The 20,244-nt window shown below is 58.6% G+C and overlaps 3 protein-coding genes across 3 annotated transcripts; all 3 read left to right on the top strand.

Moving 5' to 3' along the window:
* Positions 1-169: 169 nt before the first annotated feature.
* Positions 170-13,216, top strand: LPMP_351770 (neurobeachin/beige protein, putative; the record flags this gene model as incomplete). Its single annotated transcript, XM_010704812.1, has 1 exon — positions 170-13,216. The coding sequence occupies one exon, from the start codon at positions 170-172 to the stop codon at positions 13,214-13,216; it is 13,047 nt and encodes a 4,348-aa protein (XP_010703114.1).
* Positions 13,217-14,206: 990 nt separating this feature from the next.
* On the top strand, positions 14,207-15,367 carry LPMP_351760 (phosphatidylinositolN-acetylglucosaminyltransfe ra sesubunit c, putative; the record flags this gene model as incomplete). Its single annotated transcript, XM_010704811.1, has 1 exon — positions 14,207-15,367. The coding sequence occupies one exon, from the start codon at positions 14,207-14,209 to the stop codon at positions 15,365-15,367; it is 1,161 nt and encodes a 386-aa protein (XP_010703113.1).
* Positions 15,368-17,077: 1,710 nt separating this feature from the next.
* On the top strand, positions 17,078-18,748 carry LPMP_351750 (hypothetical protein; the record flags this gene model as incomplete). The annotated part of the gene is made up of 1 exon (XM_010704810.1): positions 17,078-18,748. One exon carries the CDS (start codon positions 17,078-17,080, stop codon positions 18,746-18,748), a length of 1,671 nt encoding a protein of 556 aa, XP_010703112.1.
* Positions 18,749-20,244: the final 1,496 nt, after the last annotated feature.

Below are 20,244 nucleotides of genomic sequence, written 5' to 3'. Positions count from 1 at the left end.
CACCTTGCTGCTGCTGCTTGTGCACACCGTCGTAGGTGTCTCCACACCGCCATCTTCAGCGTCCGGGTGGCAGTGGAGCCTAACCCACGGAGAAGTAAGCAGCCACCACCACCGACGCGTGTGCGATTCACTTGAGTGTACAGGCGCGATCGTCAATCCACGAGTACGCATGTACCACTACTTGGTGGATGTGCTCAGACGAAACCGCAGCGAGGCGGATGCGCTCATCGCTCGCAGTGATTCCGCTACCACAGCGGCTGAAGCGGCACGCAATGCGCGTCTACGAGAGGAGGAGAGAGCTCAGCGGGTACTGCAAGAGCGTCGGCGCATCTACGCTGATTTCATGACTCGCACATCACTTGGCCGTGTGCTGGCGTACCACATGCCCGCGGTAGATAGCATGACCATTGCACCCGCAACCACCTCTGCTGTTTCTCAGTCATCTGCGTCTTTAGATGCACGCGCAACGGACACCTCCTCTTCTCTGTTGAGGGGAGGTGAGCGGCACGCATCGATGGAGGTTGGTCTGGCACATACGAAGCTGGAGCTGACCATGTACGAGGTGCTTGCGCCTTTGCTTTCACATGGGACAGCCGTGATGACGCGACGGGTGCTGGAGCTGGTACCCCAGTCGGCGCCGGCAGTGCCTGAGCCTGCGTTCTGTGAGCAGGTCAGCTCAGCCTTCTGCCAAGCCTCTTCTCCCCCCCTTCAGAAGCCGTTTGTCACCCTCGAAGAGGCCAAGGAAACCTCGCTGCCATTTCTGCTGGTGCTGGTGCAGCTCCGTCGTTGGCAAGCATGCCTGACACGGCTGTCTGCGACCCTCTCCGCAGGAACTGCCGTTTGCAACGAAAGCACCACAACCACCTCGACTCGACTCACAAAAGCCTTGCAGCAGCTCAGCCACATTCTCGTCGCCATCACCTGTGCCACAGAGTTGCAGGCGGCGACTATGCGCAGCCACCTCGGCCTTCTCAGTGACGCAGCCACTCCTTGTGTTGCAACCACATTGCAGTGTCTGCACCGTCTCATCCGCGCGCGTTGGACGGATGAGTTCTCGCTCCCGTTAGACAGGGCTCCCGCGGTGTCTGCGCTGGCGGCGGAGTCGCTGCCAGAAGGCGAGGAGGCAACTGGAGACAGTGACAGGCGAGACGACACGATCACGCCGCGCTCTGTGTCTGCAGAGGTGGTAGTGACACAAGCGTGCCGTCTTGTTTCTCTTCTTCTTTATTGGATGCATCTGGTGCACGACATCTCCACTCCGTCCTTGGCCATCGGAGAACTTTTCCTCACCGCTTCCACAGCGCGGTTCAACGCATATGCGGCGACGGTGGCAAGCGCAAAGCAAGCTACCGAGGGCTTTGCGGAGGAGTCGCGGCGGTGCACCGGCCTAAACAACGCGGCCCTACTCCTTCAGGCTAACGTTGCGCCCTCTGTTGTTCCTCTCGTAATGCTGTCGCTGTCGGCGAGTGACGCGAGCGGTGGCAGTAGGGGAGGGGAGTCCTCCAGCGTGGGTACCTCGCTTCCTCTCGCACCCTCCAACGATGTTGCCGGCTCCTTAGTTGCCCTTCTTTTGTTTGCGTCAAAGGGCGTCGTCGAACATGCTCAGCCAAGCAGTGAAGCGAACACGGTGATGGTTGAGCAGTGTACAGTTGAGGAAGATTCCGATCTCGGCCTCATCGTGGTGCTGACCTCCCGCTTGCTGCGCTACATGTTCGTTGCCGTCGCCTCGTCGCCATTGGAGCAGGTGAGGAACGCGGCTGGTCCGTTGCTGGGCGCCCTTAGCATCCTCCTTGCTCGCTTCATCGCTGGTGACCGGAGCCAGTCAGATCCGCCCGTTGTGATGAAGAAGACAAGAGCATCGAAGTCCGCTAGTCTTCCCAGCCGAGGCTCGCAACAGCACCCCAGCGCGGCTGCGGACTTTGGCTTCCCGACAAGGAGGTTGCGTTTCTTCACATCCCAGCCACTGACACCTGCGCGTAGCGGCGATAACAGCAGCGCTTCGATTCCACCAGAGCAATCTGGGCATCTGACTCGGCAGCTGCGTCTGCTTGGAGAGCTCTCATGCGGCCTTGTGCTACTGACAACGCTCTTTCAGAGGAATGCAACGACGGTTTTGGACATCATGGACCATTCCTTCTTCTTCGATGCGCTTGTGACAGCGCTGCAGGTGGTTGGCTCTCGATTCACGCAACCGTCACAGCAGGAGGCGATGGCGGTGGGTGTTTCAGACGCAGCGGGACGGCGGGGGCCAGAGGCGTGGGCGGACTGGGTGCGTGGTGTTGAGGTCGTCGCGGCGAAGGGGACGGTTGCGGAGAGCATGTCCGTCCTCCTTAACCAAGCACTCGCGTGCCCATTGCACTTTTCCTTGACCGTGCTGTCGAGCAACCCTTTTGTGGATGAGTTCCTTCATGCCTACCTTGGCTTACTGGCTGCGTGTCGTTTTGTGCGCTCCGCTCCCTCGTCTTTCATTGCGCCACCGCAACGAGTCATGTCACTAGGGAGCAACGGCGCCATAGCCGCGACGAGTACCGCGTCGGTATGTGACGGTCGGGCGCTTGACACCCTCGACCAACTGGAGCTGACCCTCGTAAAGACGTTCTTGACCGCGTACGACACGCCTGCTGAGTGCGCCACTGGTGCTGCCGCCGCCATGGAGCTCTCCACCATGTTGCCACTGTTTCCAGAGCAGGACTCCGTCAACTCAGAGACCACTGATGCGTGCTATGATAGCGATGACGTGAGCGTGGCTGGCTCCTTGACGTTTCCCTTCGCGTCCTGCCTCTACAACCTTCTTCTTAAGCACGCGCTGTGGTGCCTAGACGCTCAAGAACGACGCCGCAGCCAGTCACCACCATCGCCTTCACCACGTTTAACGCCACAGCAGCCGCCGCATCTCGCACCTCCGCTGCTTCTGCCTTCTGCGCCCCCTGTCATGCTGCGCCGGTCCCCAGGCCCCCCCTCCTCAACGGCGACGAGCACGCCGCTACTGGTAGGGCAGGCACCGCCCACACAACCGCCCCTCTCCTCACTGTTTTCAGCGTCAGTCATCTCGCCCGCAAACGTGCAGCAAAGCATTGCAGCCACGCTTCCAGGTGGCAGCAGCATCGCCGCAGTCACTAGCACCGGCCGCAGCGACGAGGATCCTTTTTTTTTGTTTTTGGTGCGCCATGGCCTCTTCCGCATCCTCCTTTACGACAGTCATTTTGCGCCTGCCTTCACCTCAGTCGAGCCGACGGCCACCGTCGACACCGCCAACTCCTCTAGGGCGCACTACAACGGCGGAGAGGCTGCAGAGAGGGGTCCCACGACTTGGGAACGCTCCTACCTTGTCCTGTACCTTCTGTCGCACTGCCTGCAGCTGCGCGCGAGTGAGGGCGGCTCGGGCGGCGGTGAGCTGACCGCTCAGCCCCCTGGTGCACAGAATAGTTGCATTTCGGCGAGTCCGACTGTTTTACAGCGCCAGGCTTGCAGCCGGAATGGCAGCAACAAAGCGCTCTCCGTCGATGAGCAGCAGGTAGCGCAGGAAACAGTGGAGGCGTTGATGGTGGTCTTGCAGGCGTCCTCTCCGTTGGTTTCACTGTCTTGCCGTGCGGTTCTGCAACGTCGTCGTCGCCGCTGGTGCCACTGCCTTCTAGCCCTCTTAACAGCCGCATCGGCGGCGTCCGGCGCGTGCGCCTTTGTCCCGATCCCCGTGGGAGAGGAGCGCCACGCAAAGCCGGAGGTTGGCACGTCAGGTGCGGCAGGCACGAAGACGACACCAGCAGCGGCGGCAGCGGTATGTGGGGCGCTTATTCGAGCTGGAGGGGTCGAATTTCTTCTACGCGCTGCCGCCGTCTCGGCCAACGCGGGAGCCGCTGTCGAACACGCCGGCATCGTTTCTGATGCTTGGGCGATGCAGGCGGTACGAAGCCTCGTCACTGACTCGGCGGCTTGTGTTTACATGGCAACGAACTGCGTAGAGTCGCTCCTGCTACCGTTTCTGTGGCATCCTTTGCTGCGCTCAGATGGGCAGCGGCTGCTGGAGACCCTCTTATGCCAACCGCTCATCTACTCGTGCACGGCTGTGGGTATGGATGCGGAGAGGAGAGAGGGGTTGCTGTCGACGTTGGCGTCCACTGGCCAAGTTGGCAGCGATAGCGCTGCAGCAGCTGTGCACGCAGTGCCACAGCACTGCCGGAGGCTCTGCAAAGGTATCTGGCGAATGCTTTGTGACTGCGTGAGCGGCCCTGCGCCGGGGGGCAGTGGGCATGAGATGTCGAATGCCATCACATCTGGGCCGCACGCCTCTTCCTCCACGTACGCTGATAAAGGGACGCGCCAGGCCGTTCTGCGCGCCGTGCTTGGCGCGTTGGAAGTTGCGTTTCGAACACTGAGTGGACTGCGACGCTTGAACACCGACGAGCACTGCGGCGAGCTGCTGCCGCTTCGCACATTGCAGAGGGCCCTGTTCGAGGCGAACAAAGGCCGCGGGTTGCACATATACGAACTTCTGTTGCAGAGACTCACCCAGCCGTGGAAAGCGGCAGATGGCTCTGTCGCACCATCACGACCGCCTTCACTGAACAAATCGGATGACGTGGAGGTGGCACTGTCGCCCCCCTTTCCGGTTTCCTTTCTTATCGCGGGACCGGATGCATCCAGTGCGCCAGGCACTTCACCAACACAGACTACGGGAGCCGCAGCAGACGCTGTCGCCGCTTTTCGTGCAGAACGCGAGGTGGTGCGGTCGATTATCATCGTACTTGTTGGTATGACACTGGCGAACCCGTCCCAGCGTGAGGTTCTGTACCGCACCACCGTCGACGAAGAGGGACTGGTGAGCTGCATCGTTAACTCGTGGGGCACGACAAGCTGCATCGGAGCACTTCCACTTTCTCACCCGGTGAGCGAAGGCGACGCGTGTGGGATGGTGCGTGTGTGCTCGTACCTCATTTACGAATCAGTTGACGCCGTGGATGTGTTCTTCACCGACGGCGCTAAGGGCGGCGTGCAGAGCGCCGGACCACAGCCTCGTGGCTACAGCCATGCTGAGTCGTGGCCATGGTCTCTGCAGAATCCAATGTTGCTGGCTGCGGTGCTACGCTGGTTCACTCGTCTGGCTTCGTTGACAGAGGATCAGCAGGCGGCGCTGCGCAAGCTGCTCGTCTCCCTCACCCGCACCGTAGAGTGCTGCTACGCGAGTCTCTACTTAGCTGCCAGCTCAGCTGTGCATGACGCGCTCGCGCAGCTGCTGCCGGTGGCTGCACTGCTGCCAGAGTCTGGAGCACGGCGGATTGTCTCGTCTTTCAAAACTGAGGTTGCGTTACCCCGGCTCGATGCCGTACTCGTCCGTCTCCTTGTCTTGCTTACTCGCTGCCACATTGACGTGCGGCAGCTGAAGCAACTGCTGATGCTGGTGATTCACTCGAGGCGCCAGCGAGACCGCAAGCCACTTGTGCCTCTTGTTTTACAAGTGTTGAGTGAGGCTGCCCAGCCGCACCTCAATGGAACGCTTTGTCAAGCGGTTCGCCGTGATCCAGGACACTTCGTCGCCCTCCACCGTCGGCGTGGTCCTGCTGGGTTCCGTGCCGCGCTACCCGACTTCCCTCTTGAAGGTTATTCGGTTTCTCTCAACCTGCGGTGGGAGGGTGAGGTGACGTCACGGGATACAGCAGCGCAGACCACTGCGGGCGACGTGACGCTGCACCAGAGGGACTGCTGTGTCTGCATCTTCTCTCTCCGTACTGCCGACCGCGCGACGCTGCTGGCGTTCATGGTGGAGCGGCACACGGGACACCTCTTTGTGCAGTATCGTAATCTGCAGCAGCAGGAACTTCGCGTGTACTTGGCAGCGTCGCTGCTGCCGCGAGAGTGGACGCATTTGTGTGTGTCTCATCGACCGGCGGCTTTCTTGACAGCAGCGGCCGGTGGTCAGCTTACGCTGTTTGTGAACGGTGCTGAGATGGCAGTGATTCCGCAGGTGGCCTACCCCCTCATGTCACGTGGGTACCTCTACGTGGGGTGCCTCGGCCACGAGGTGGACCGCCTCAGTGTGGCGCACGCCTTTGACGGTCAGGTGTCCACGGCGTACTTCTTTCCGTACGTGCTGCCCGAGCGTGACCGTGAGGTTTTGCAGACGGCAGTGGGCCTGGCCGACACCGCGGAGTGGACGTTATCGTCGTCAACTGTCACGGTTCTGCCGCTGCGCCCTGTCTCCTTTGCATCTGCCCGCCGTCCCAGCTCATCGAAGTCGGAGAGCGTCGCCGACATGGTCGGGGTCGAGCAGTGGCTTGCTGGGCGAGCCATCGTCTGCGTCGACACGCGGCTGAGTGACCGGGGTCATCTCTACAATCTGTCTGCCGTGTTGCGTGGCCGCACGGGCTGTGAAAGCCGGCTGTTCACTCTAGAAGGGTCCCTCGGATGCAGTACGCAGCACCTGATCGACTCGATGAGAGCGCTAGGGGCGCTATCGAGCGTGCTGATGCCACTCTGCGTTGTGTTCGTGAATCCAAGTCTTCCCATTTCCTCTCGTGGCTTCGTTGCTGCAGCACAGCCTGGCAGCCCTGTCCACAGAGAGCCGTGCCTGCAGCCCTTACTGTCGCTTGACGCGGCCGCCAAGTCGGCCACCGTTGCCAATGCTGATCGAGAAAGTGACACGATCAATGCCACCGTGCTGCGAGTACTGAACTTGGTGCCGCCGCTCGCCTCTGCAGAGGCGATTCGCAACGAGATGGCCGAGGCAGGGCTTTTTGTTTTTCTTGGTCAGGTGCTGCAGCTGCTGGGTCCGTCGCTGCAGGTGGTCGTACCGGCCGCTTTCGTGCATCTACTCGAGGCACTCGCCCCGTTCCCGCGACTCATCGAGGATGCCTTGACGAACTTATTTCTCTCTGCCGACGTGATCCGGGCTGCCCCACGTGCGGTGCAGCTGGCGTGGGTGAATGTGCAGCGCTTTTTTCTGAGTCTACACCCTGACGCGCTGCCATATCTGCGCACCCTCGGCGCATCCATGTTCGTCGCGGCGGAACTGCTGCGCGTGACGGCGGAGGAGGCGAGCGAGCAGGAGTCGGCACAGGAAGGAGCTCTTGTGCCCGTGCAAGCACAGAATGTCGTGACACGAGAGCTACTCTCGTCCTCCTCATCCACCTCACGTCTCAACTCGGTGTTTACTAGCAACGTCTCCGGAGCGTCTTCGTCGTCCCCGCGCTCTCCCTTTTCGTCTTCCCTACCGCCACCGCCGCCGCCGTGCTCGCTGCAGGACCTGGAGAACCAGTGGATGACCTACTTCGAAGCCCTCACTGTTGCGCCCGTAACCCTTGCTGATGCCGAGGCGCTGCAGTACTTTGTCGCGAATTTGCACTTGACGTGCTCCAAGGTTTCTGTTCAACTGCGCCTCTTACGCCGCGTGCGTCGGCTTCTCGTGGCGAGCACCACGCCGTATCTTGCCCAGGTACTGGGACGCAAGAACTACGTTGTGAGTCTGATGCCATACCTCACTTCCACCTCCGAGGCGGTGCGGCTTGATGCACTCCTCCAGCTTCTCTTCATGGTATTCCGCTCGAAGCGCACACAGGAACTGATGAACCCGCTGCTGCTGGCGAGCAAGGATACTGTTGTGCACGTCGTCGAGGAGGTGTCCTTGTCATGGTTGAAGGACGTGCTGCAGCAGTTTCCAGTAAACCTGCCAGTGTATCTAGCGCTGCGCTGCGGCTTAGTGGGGCGCTTCGACGTGCTGGATCTTCCTACCCAGTACGCCCCACTGGACGAGTCGCACACGATCCGGTTTGCCGCAGTGCTTTTGCCGTTGTTAATGTTGATGAAACGCAGCACCAGCACAAAGCTCAAGGAATACGTGCTAACCGACATGGCGGTGTTGCTTAAGAGCGACACCCAGGCGTGGCGACGTGTGATTACAGTCCGCGGCTGGTACGTGTCAATGGTTAGCCTTTTCGCGTCCCCGTGCACATCGTCGCCTGTATCTGCGCCCTCCTCACCCCAGGAAGCACATGCGTGCCAGGAATCCAGTGTGCCAGATGCACCTAGCTCCCCACCGATCCCTGCGGTCTCTGCCGCGAGCGAAAGAGTGCAGTCAGAGGAGTTTGGACTCACCTTTACTACCACCTCCATGATTCTGTCCCACACCATCTACCAGGCGCTGATGCACGAATCGTACGGGGCAGCAGAGCTGGAGCTTGTGGTGGCGTACCTGCGGGAGCAGGGCTTGCATCATCTCTTGCATCAGGTACTGTGTAGGGTTGCTGACCGCTACCGCAGTCGTTTGATGGAGTCGTGGCGTGGGAAGCGGCGTGGCGGCACGGACAATAGCGAAAAACCGAGTGCGCCACCTCTGTCGACCGGATCTGCGTTCTTAGAGCTTGGCGGCGCTACAGCCGTCATGAACCTGTGCCATTTCCTTCGCGTCGTCGAGACTGTTCTCTTCTACTCTAGATTGCCTCTGAGGGGTAAGGCGACGATGATGGCCACTGTGCAGCCCACTGTGTCGCCGTTCACGCTAGCCGGAGCTGCGTTGGGCGGGGAGGACTTGGCCATGCACCTACCTCCTCGTGTCGGGTACACGGAGTGGGAGGAGCTGACGCTGGTGCGGGCGGCAGGTGACCCGCACAGTGGCGTTATGGAAAGTGCCGTGTACTATGCCGGGGAGGTGGACGACCCTCACGGCGACATGAGGCGCGCTGTTCTTCGTTGTCCAGACGGCCGCTGGTTGCACCTTCCGCTCGCCACCAAGTGCGCGGAGCTGTTGTGCAGCCACAGTACCTTGTTGCATCTCGGCAGCAATGGCAACACCACGAGTCTTTCTGTCGGTAGTGCTGGCTCAGTCGTTGGGTCAGGCGGCGGCGGCAGTGGCAGGGCGGGGGATCTGCTGTGGTCGGTGGTGCTTGGCGCGTCCGCCGGCACAAGTGTCAGCACCTCTTCGAGCCCCACGGCCAGTGGCGTAGGTGGGGTCGGGGTCCACGCTGGTGGCGGTGGCGCCACTCCAGTAGTCCTACCAGGAGGTTTGCTGCGCCTGTTTGGCAGACTCTTCAAAGTGCTTTGCCAAATGACGCTGCGCTCCGGCACCGCCCTGACCAGCGTGGTGGAGCTCACGGACGCTTTTGTGCGCTGCGTCGATCGAGGACAGCGCGGTGGCGGCTTTCTGTTGCTAAAGCGCGCTGCGAATGCTGATGACGCGCGCGAGCACTCCCCAATCGCGATTACTATGACGCTGATCTACTGTCTGCACAACCTGCTCCTGCGCCGCCTCTACGCTGCCGAGTACGGCGAGACCTCAAAGCACCTCAATGCCAACGCCGCCCTCGTGGATCGCCTCAAGTCGCTCGTGAAGATTTTTCGGTACTCCTTCGAACAGTTGCCCATGTTCGCCTTCTCTTCGAGCAGTAGACGCGGTCTTCAATCATCGGGCTCTCAGCAGTCCTCTCCTGGGGAGACAGCTGCGTGGCTCACATGTGGTGACAGCGAGGATTCTGGTGGGGCCTGCAGCTCCAGCCGTGCACTGTCCAAACCGATATACCTTGACGGCCTCACAGACGAAATACTCACAGCAGGTGTGACCACGCTGCAGTGGCTCTGCGACCATCAAGCCAACCCACGCCGCACCGTCGAAGCCTTCGCTGAGGTGGCGTCGCGCGTGGACTACAATACTTTTGCGGAGCGGTGCCTCCTCGCCGTCGAGCGGGAGCAGTTGACCGACAAGGCGCTGGCGGTTAAACTTTGGGCAGAGCAACAGGCATCGCTCCGTCGGCTGCAGGGGCTTTTTGCGGAGAACAGCATGTCTCGTAGGCTCGTGCATGACAAGATTCAAACACTCATGGCTGTCTTCAACTTCCCCAACACGATGAGCGCCAGCGGCGAGACGGACAGCGGCACTACCACCGCCGACCGCGATGGGCATGGCAGCGTGCACGCCAACGACTTCACCACTGCGTCCTTCACGAGTCTCTTCTTGCCATCTGCCGCGAGGCAGGCCACCGCTGCGGCCCGGTCCAGGACGTGGTCGCGCTTTACTGTTACGCTGCGCGGCACCGTTTGGTGTGTTGACGCTGTCGGTTTGCCCAATCCCCTCAAGTACGTGAAGCTCTCCCCACAGGAGCAACAGTTCCTGGTGCGTCGCAAGCTGGTCTACGACCGTGACGGCACGAACTACAGTGGAAAGGCGATGGCCTCTTACTCAGGACCTACTTCGCCGCTAAGCGGCAACGTGTCGTCTGTCAACCTGGCTAGCTTCAGGGCCATGACCGCACTCCTAGGAGAGGAAGGGGAGAGCGATGGAAGCGCGATCGGTGGTGATGGTGGTTTGACTTTCGGCGGCCCCACGAGCGCCAGCGCCAGCCACGCCTCGCGCCTGCGTCTTCGCGGCGGCGAAGGTGTGCTGTTGCAGGCGATTGATGGCGACGACGCCGGACTGGAGGAGGACACGATGAACCTCAATCTCGACGACAGTAACGTGTCCGCCGCAACGGCGGCCTCGTTCAGCGAATACCAGCTACTGCAGGAGGAGGCTGTGACGATGCCGAAGCGCGCCAACCCGGAGCCAGCCTCTAAGGTTGACGACACCTCTGCTGCCCCATCACTCCTCTCTGCTCCTTGCGAGGTGCCTTACCTGATGCACTGTTGGAGCGGCAGCTTCACCGTGCGCGGCTCAGAGGTGATTGTGCTTATCGACGACGTCAACAAGGCATACAACCAAGTGGTCGCCGAGGAGGCGAAGGCGTACGTGCTGCGTCCGCGCTCCTTCAGCTTCCATCTGAGCAACATCGCGCAGATCGCCCCAGCCCGCCGTTTCCGCATGCGTCGTACCGCGCTCGAGATTTGGACGCGTGACCGGCGTAGCTGCTTTGTTAACTTTGCCGACAGCGCTACCATGAACGCGGCGCTGCAGGCGGTGCGATGTGGCGAGAAAAGCAGCTATATGCTTACGGCACCGTCGTTTCTGCGCGACGCATCTGGGACAGCCACCGCGGCGCTGCCAGCCCTACTCTGCGAAGGCCCCGGTGGCGTCAGCCGGCACAGCGCGTACGTGCTGCATGAGAATCCGCGGCGAGAGCCTCTGCGCTTGCGGGCTACGGCACTGTGGCACAAACGCCTGCTGTCGAACTTCGACTACCTCCTTGTGCTGAACCTCTTGGCGGGGCGCTCGTTGAACGACATGACACAGTACCCCGTGTTTCCATGGATTCTCTCTGACTACACGAGTGAGACGCTTGACCTTACCAACTCGGCGACGTTCCGAGACTTGTCCATGCCGATGGGCGCCTGCGGCAGCAACGATCGCCGTGAGCTGGTGCAGCAGCGCTACATGGAAATGCGAAGTCTGGGCGATGTTCCGTCTCACTACTTCACGCACTACAGCTCCCCTGCGATCACACTCTACTTCCTCATCCGGCTACCGCCCTTCACGACGCTCGCGCTTCTTCTGCAAGGCGGTCATTTCGACCATGCTGACCGCATGTTTCACTCCATGCAGGCTACCTTCAGGGCAGTCATGACGAGCACCCAGGATGTGCGGGAGTTGATCCCAGAGCTCTACTACTTGCCGGAGCTGTGCACTAATGAGAACCGCGTCTACTTTGGGCAGCGGCAGGACCGCACTGCGATGGACGACCTGCAACTTCCTCCATGGGCGCACGGCGACCCCTTCACGTTTATCTACCGCATGCGCGAGGCGCTCGAGAGCGCGCACGTGTCGACCCACCTGCACGAGTGGATCGATCTCATCTTCGGGTACAAGCAGCGCGGCAAGGACGCGATCGACGCGGTGAACGTTTTCAACTGGCACTCGTACGAGGAGCTCGACCGCAGCCGGGAGGCGAGCTCCGTGGATCAGCAGCTTCTGGTGGACTCGCTTGATAACATTGGTCAAACTCCCATTCAGCTCTTCCGTCGCCCACACAAGCCTCGACTGCCGCTGGTGTGGGCTGACCCACTGCAACTCCCCACTCAGGTGAAGGTCATGCCACTCCGCTGGGGCTGCGCACGTGTGGCGCGGACGACGGTGCTGTCAACTGACAGAGTACTAGTGGTGGCCGGAAGTGGTGCCGCGGCCTCGCTGCGCATGCACTTGAACCTGATTCATCAATCGTCGGTGGTGCAGAGGGCAGCAGCGGCACAGGTGCGGGGTGCGTCTGGCGGCTCCAGTGCCGACGCCACTGCCCCATCGCAGGCCGAGCTGACGGGTACGCGCACGCCAAGTCATGTGAACGCTACGGCGACTGCGGTGCCAGGTCGCCCGGCAACCCCTCTCCCGGCGACACCAATCGTGAGTCGCTCTGGGCCATCCACCATGGATAGCGGCAGCTTTGACGTCAGCGAGGAGTACGAGCGACGCCTTGCACCAATTCCAGCCGGCGTCATTCCGAACAACTCGCCATACGCTGATGGCTCCTGCACAGAGGAGAGCACCGCCTTGCTGTCCTACGACAGTGAAGTGTTCCTGGTGCTGGGCGGCCTCTTTGACAACTCGGTCGTGATTCGCGCTCTCTCAGGTGCGAGCGGCGATCTTCGACTGCGCGTGCACCGCGGACGAGTCGTCTTCGTTGCACGCAGCGAGGACAGCCGCTATCTCGTGACAGGCGCCGAGGATACCACTTTCGCTGTGTGGTCTTGCCTGCCTCAACCGACGCGGCAGCAGTTGGAGGTGAAACTGCTCTTCACCATCTACGGCCATGAGGACATGCCGTCAGCGGTGGACGTGAGCAGCACACTGGACGTTGTCGCGACCGCTTCTCTCAACGGTACCCTGATGCTACACTCGCTGAGCACTGGGGGACTGGACCGCGTTATTCGACACCCGCACGGTGCCCCCATCCACCGCGTGCTGCTGCAGATGACGTGCTACGTACCTAACATCGTGCTTTTTTCTCACCAAGATGAGAAGGTGTACCAGTACAGCCTGAACGGCACTGCGCTGCGTACTTTTTTGCCACCTGGCCGAGTGGCGACGTGGGCCACGACTGCCAACCAATGTCTTCTGCTTGTGTGTCAGCCCTTCGCCAGCGTGCCGAGTGACGGCAGTGCATCGGCGCCTGGAAGCGATCCACACGATAGTGATCAGACGTCGTGCATTTTGTACCTGCACTCCTTTTTCTTGGAGGTGCTCAAGACGGTGCCGCTGCGAGGCGAGGACGTTGTGTCTAGCGTCTCAGCGCATCCATCCGAGCTACAGGTGGTGGTGGCAGGCACAGAGTCTGGACGGCTGTTGCTGCTGCGCTCCGTGTTGGTGTAGCATATGTGTGCCGATGCAGCTCCCCTGTACCCATCGCTCGCAAGCGAAGACGAGTGTTTGGTGACGCTCGTGAGGAGGCGATGGGATGCGAGAGCATGCGCGTAAAGGAGAGGAGCAAAACGGCGGTCGGCGCAGTGACGTTGACACGATAGTTTTCACTGCTAGGCGCACACGGTTGTATTCCCCTTCCCAAAGCAGCGTGGCGAGCTGTGAGACCCCTGTGTGGTATGACAGGGCGGCGCCTCAAAGGTGCGGAGGCAAACGCTTCTAAGAACAAGTGAAAACGAGCCTCCAGCGAAGCAGCCTAAGCGGCATTTTTTGTTTCTTTGTTCAATTGGATCGCTGATGTTACCGCGGTGAAAGAGGGGGCCCCGGGGGGAGGGAAAGACAATCTGCCTAAGTGGAATATGCCCTGTTCACGTCAGATACGCCAACAGCAAGAAACGACGGGCAACACTTTTCTGTCGCCCTTTTATCCGTTGGAGGCGTAGTCGTGGCGAACGCGCGCTATCTAGCGCTTTTTTGTTGTTGCTGTGGTGCTGTGGGGTGGCCATCGTGAGCGCCCCTCCCCTTCACCTCCCCTTCACTGTACATCACCGACTTGCTTCACGTTACGTTTCTCTTTCCTTGTCCAACGCCGCTTTTTGCACCGGCGGCACCACACGGCACAACACACACGGCCCCCTCGTCTCCCTATGCACGCAGAGTACCTTCCCGAGAAGCACAACCTCTCCTCCCAGAGTATTATGCATACGCACTAACACACAGGCGGACTCGTTGAAGGAAGAACAACGCATCTCTCACCCCTGCAACAGACCCCCCACCCACCGCCACCACCGCCGCGCTGCTTCCCTTCCCCTCCATAGTGAGCAGCGTTTTGCAGTCATCAGCTTCACTTTTTAAAAAAGCATTTGCCCTGTTGCATCTTCTTGATTGTTCGTGTGCGTCTTTCCCCCTTCTCCACTACTCTCGTCTCTTTTCCTTCTCACCATGTCACAACAGTTCACCTCTAGCGAAAACCTCGACTCATCCCAGCAGCAGCTGGAGGCAGATCGACACGTGACATCGACGGAGGAAAGCAGCAGGACAGAAAGCAGGGACTACGATCACCGCTCATCTGAGGCAGAACGTTACGACTCGCACCTCGCTCAGCATCAGCGCGAGTCATCTAAGCAGATCACCAGTTGTAACCCGCAGTGGCGTAAGGTGCTCTACGAGCGACAGCCCTTTGAGGACAACTACGTCGATCCACAGCAGTTCTTGGAGGAGCTGAGCCATAACAAGGACATCAAGAGCTACAAGTACGCAGCCGTCGTCATCAACACCCTCGCCATAACCCAGGAGATCTCCATTGTCGTGCTGTTCTGTCACGCCTTCATGGGTGTCTTCACGCAGTCTATCGGCAAGTACTCGCTCGTAGTGATTGACGTGCTGAGCGTTCTCGCCGCGCTTGTGTGCTACGTGTTTTACCAGTGCCACCAGGGCAACTGCAGGGCGACGGCGGAGCGACGTGCCAGTCGGAGCACCCGCTGTTCGTCACCGTCGCGGCCACCGTCGCAGTGGGTCTTTCACGCGTGGAACTTTGGCCGGCAGGTTGTCAGTCTCGTCACAATGCTCATCCTGCTCAGCCCCATCTTGAGCACTCTCACCGTCACCTACAGCGACGACACCATCGTGACGCTGTCCATCCTCACCATGTCTCTGCATTTGCTGTTGACCGACTACAGCTACTTGAACGCCTGCACCCAGCGCTTTGACCCCAACTTGTCCGTTAACATGGCCATCTACTGCGTGACCCTCATGGCCTCGCGCATCTCCTGCCCGCTAGCGAGCGGGGCCCTCATCTGCTTTGGCATCATGTGTTTCTCTCTCTCCCCGATCGTCCGTCACCTCATCAGGCACTACTCCTTCACTGCTCATGTCGCCACCACATTTGGCCTCGTTGGCCTAGCCATTGGGTGCCTGACCCAGATCCCGATTCTGGCCATCTTGTACACCGTGACAGTGCTTATGATCTCGTTTGGCATTCCGTGGCTGTTTGTACGCATGCACAGCAGCGTCAAGACTCAAATCAACGGTCCGTGGGACGAAGCGAAGCCCACCAACAGCGCTGCCGCGGCGGAGTGGGCGAACTCTGGCTTCCTGGCATGAGCGACCACCATGTGAATTGTTTGAGGGCGTGTGGACTGCGTACCGACGGTGTGCCGAGATCTGTAGGGGCGTCTTCTGTGTGTGTGTGTGTGGGTGGGTGTTTACGTTTGCGCATGTTTGTTCGGTCTGCTACCTTTTTCTTCCCTTGCTGTTCCTCGCCTTCTGCAATGTGCTCGCCTCGCTGTTGTTAGCCCTGTGCGTGAAGGATATACCGCGAAGAGGGACACAGCAAAAAAGATACGCGGGAGCGGTTTGACAATGGAGCGCCCATGCACATGACGGTGTAAGTGAGACTGTGACTTTTCGGTTGTTGTCACTCCCGGACGCGGTGATTCCTCCTTGCGAGTGTTTTGGCGCGCTCTCTTACTCTGACCTTGTTGGCAGAGCAATAGTCTTGCGAATTCTATCGGGAAAGACATGGGCGGAGCCACATGAGCGCGAGTCGATGCCGTAAGGCATTCCCTCTGTGAGCCCACTTGCTCAACATGTACTTCATCCTAAACAAGTGTTGTGTCTGTCTTCTCACTTCTCTATCTTACCCACTCTCTTCCTTCCATCTTCACGGCGTCTGCTACACCTATATCCCCTCCCCCCACCGTACCTCATCGAGTCATTCACGCGCAGAAACTCAACTCACCACCGCCCTTGGTGAATAACTGATGCATCTAGGCGCATCTTCATATTATTACTTTTCTGTTGTTGTTGTTGTCACTGCCTCTTCTATAACAACTACGTCCATACATTGATCCACCATCCCCCTCGTTTTCTCTTATTTTGACTCCCATTTTCCAGCATCTCCTCGGTCATCGACGATAACAAAAAAAGGGATTACGTAACAGATAAACCCACGCGCACTTACACCCACAAAAGTCTCCTTTTTTCTTTTACTTCCCGTCATTTCGTTTCTTGTGAGCTCTTTTCTAAAGGACGGAGCCTAACATCTTTATTCCAGTCCGCCGCGCGTGCTTATTGACACAAAGTAAGCGGCCACCCTCCCCGCCACGCATAATTTCAGCTAGGCACACGAACAGGGAGGCACATTTGCGAACAAAGTGTGTTGCGACTTGCGAGCTTTGTGTACGTGTATCTTCTTCAGTGTTTAGGTAGTAAAGTATAATAGGTAGTCGTGGTGCGGAGTCTAGCAGAACTAAAGGAAAAAGAAAAGTAATAACAGGATACAGAAATAGCTCCCCCTCCCCCAGACAAAACAAACGGGGTCCATTGTCGGTCTCCGTAAAGACGTTGTCGTCTTGTGACTGGTGTGGCGCCTCTCTTTTGTAAGTCCATGCGTGGCTGTGCGTGGTGTTCTCTCTCTCTCTCTCCTTGTTTTCTGTTGCTCGTTGAGTGACAGCTGCTCTTTCTGGTCCGCATTTCGGCTTTCTTTTCGTTGTGTTGCCATTTTTCTTTGTTCAGCTTTTCTTCATCTCCCTTTTTCCCCTCTTTCCCTTTCTTTCATTGAGCGTCTCTGTTGACAGTATCACTCTTGTAGATTTCCACTATCCTCGGGTCTTTCTCTCTCTCTCTCTCCCTCCCTCCCTCTCTCTCTCGTTGATTCTCTGTTTGTTGGTTTCTTTTTCTTCGATTCCCATCTCTTCTTCTTCTTCCTCTTCCATCTCTCCACTTTTCTACGCCCCTACTTGCTCTGCACCTTCCGTGGTGCATTTTTTTCTTCGCTTTTGCGCTTCGAAAGCACGCGGCTTCGTCGGCATAATGCTCTCCAACAACGACCCGCTCTTTTATATCCCCCCTGCGGGGCTGTTGCGAACGGATTCATCTACCATGACGAACGCTAGCGCTTTCTCCCACATGCATCTTGTCAGCAACCCGGACTGGATGTCTTCGTTATCTGCAAACCAGCAGGTGGCCGCGGCACGCCCCGCTCGTGTGCCACCAGCACCGGTGGCCGTCAGACCTTCTGCCCCGCAGCCTCTCGCTGTACCAGTTGCCATTGGTACACCTGCGGCAGCAGCAAAAAAGAGCTTCCTCGACATCTTCTACCGTAGCTCTTCGACAGCGGCGCCGTCGAAGGAAATGTCACAGCAAGCGAGCAGTGCGGCCTTCACGCTGATGTCTGTGCCGCCCAAGGCATTGGATGTCTTCGACACCCCACCGCTGCGCGCCCTTCCTGTGGATGCGCAGCTGCCTATGGTGTACCTTTCCAAGTTGGATAAGGTGGATGCTACCATCTCCGCAGCTCCACGCCACGTGCCGCCACGTCCTATGGCACTCGGCAGCGACACATGGAACGCACTGAGTAGTGTACCTCTTCCGCCGAAGACAAAGACGAGATTTGGACCGCTGCTGGCCCCACCGATCTCCATCGACGGCGTCTCAAGCGGCGACCCCACTCCGAGCTGGAAAAGTCTCTTTTTCTCTTCTCGCTTCCGCGGGACTGCGCCGACGCTGGAAGCGTTCCAAAACGCACCACCTGAGCCCATTCGGTCGACCTCACCGGGCAGCCCTCAGCACTGGATTACTACCACTTCTACAACGACGGTGGCCACAGCACCTATCCCGGTGCCACCCAAGCCGGTCACTGGAAGCCCACTGCGCGGCGCTACTGTAAGAAGCCTTGAAGCCGGGGCAACCGCAGCGATGCAGGTCATGCACCACGAGCCGAGGACAGTGGCGCATCCGCTGGTGCCGGTTGGGGAGGACACCCCTGCAGTTGTGAAGTCGATGTTAAAGCCGGTGCAGCAGGCACCCGTGATATCGACCATGTTTGTCAACCCAGCTCCGAACCCAGTGAGTGCCACGTCTCCAGCCAAGGAGCCGGCTCCTCTTAGCCTTACTCGCAACGAGCCGGAGCAAGTGTGGCTCCCCGAGCACGTGGAGGAGTCCGTGTCGCCCTTGCCTAAGGAGTTCACTAAGTCTATCGCGGGGCCGACTATGGAACAGGCACAGAGGGACGAGGCGCGCACATTGGCCAACGTGCGCAACTTCATCAGCACGCTGTTCAGCGGTGGCAGAGATGGTGAGACAGACTCGTCCACAACGGAGAATAAGAAGGCGGACGGGTTCAGTGCGCTGGAGTTTGTGATGAATCGCCGCGGCACACAGGCTAAGGCGTCTCAGCCGGCGGACTATAGTTCTTTCTTTAACACCTCTTTCTTCGATGACGACTGCGACGAAGACAGCGAAGAAGGCCTTGAGAAGTTGCGCCGTGTCATCTCCATTGTGATGCAGTCGGCAAAGAACCACGATGGCAATAGTGTCTCGGAGCCGATTAGTCAAAGCTGTTGTCGTGGCGAAGGTGGTGACGGTACCGGGGTGGTGACACTGACACCGTTCCCCAGCAAGTACACAGAGTTCTCTGCGTCGTACCAGACCACGAGCAACAACGCAAACGATAACGAATGGAGGCAGTTTGCGCAGCTCTGAACGTCTGAAGAGGAGTACTGCATTTCGCGTCGCCGAGAGTGAGCGAAGAGAACCCCAACTGAAAAAGCGGAGGGGAAGATCGGCAAAGGTTTTTTTTTTTGGGGGGGGGGCGGCATGCGGAAAGGGAAGAGGACTAGGAGGGAGGCGACGGCGAGGCACTTCCGCTGTATGGCGTTTTTCTTTTGGCACGCGCCACTGCGTCTTTCTTCTCATCTCTCCTTGTGACTCTTGCTTGCCCACGCACACACACACACACACGCGCCTTCATTTTTTTTTCGTTTCTCAGTGCCGCTCTTTTCACTCTACCTTTGGTGTTTTTGAAGTAGTTGCTTGCTTCTCATGCGTATCTCTGTGTGTGTGGGTATCTGTGCTGGAATGTCATGGCCGGTATAAGGAGGAGACTGTCTTGTCTGATTCTCTCCTTCTCTACTGCTTCCCTGTTGTCTGTCTATGCGTGGGTGCGTAAAGCCATGCCAATGGTTCATCCTTCTTCTCCGTTGGGCTTCCCTTTTTTCTTTTTGATTTTATTTCGTTCCTCTCGTCCCCCCACCCTCCTCCCTCCTTTTTCATGCAGGTCTGCGTGTCTGTAGGCCCTGTAATCAACGCTTTAGACGTTCTGCGCGTTGCCTTTTCTGTTTTACTTTGATATTGTGTAGAGTAGTGGGCGCACACCAAAATACACCCACTCACACGAGGCAACACTAAACCAACGGCAGAGAGCGGATCTGTCCTGTTTTGTTTCGTTTTCTTCTAGGCTCTCACATGGTCTCATGGGTATGGATGGCAAGGGGTGCGATGGGTGAGCGACTGAATCGATGCTCAGAGAGCGAGAGTGAAGGTTTTGCAGGGCAACAGTTACGATGAGGCGAGAGACACACACACACACACATGCCCTTTCTGCTTTGCTTGCCCCTCTCGCCCTGCCTCTCTCTGCCCCATCCTCTTGTTTCTGTGTGCCATCTTTGGCTTCCTGAATTATATCCGGACGGTGAACCGAAAAAAAAGGGTAGCAACGCGAGTAAGTATAACACACAGCAGCACGACTATCAGCGAGACACACGGAAATATTGGGCTAAAGTAGATGGATAGAGAGACGGAGAGAAAGACACGGTGTCATGCTGTTTTGTGTCTCTCGTCTTCTCTGTCATTGTTCTGCCCAGCGTAAGAGCAGAGCAACGGCGGGTTTAGGGAACTCTGTGACTCGACCAAAGTCGGCGAATGTGCCGCTCTAGTGTCGTGTGTCTGTAGTGGAAGGGGATGAGGGAGAGAGCGGCTTGTAGGTGAGTAAGTATGGCACCCGCTCCACCGCCACCCAGTTCACACACACACACGCACACCGAAGAAAAGACACTCATATATGCACATACCCGCGCGCACGCCTGACCCCCTCACGCGGAGCTATGCAAGAGGAATACGTTAGCCGTAGTAATAGTGACTTGCTCCTTTTCACTTACGTTATCATCTTATTGAATGAGTAGTTCATCGCTTATTTCTGC

The sequence above is a fragment of the Leishmania panamensis genome (genome assembly GCF_000755165.1).
Source record: "Leishmania panamensis strain MHOM/PA/94/PSC-1 chromosome 35 sequence".
NCBI lineage: Eukaryota > Euglenozoa > Kinetoplastea > Trypanosomatida > Trypanosomatidae > Leishmania > Leishmania panamensis.
Note: the sequence above shows the minus strand (reverse complement) of the source record. Positions and strands in the feature narration are given on the sequence as shown.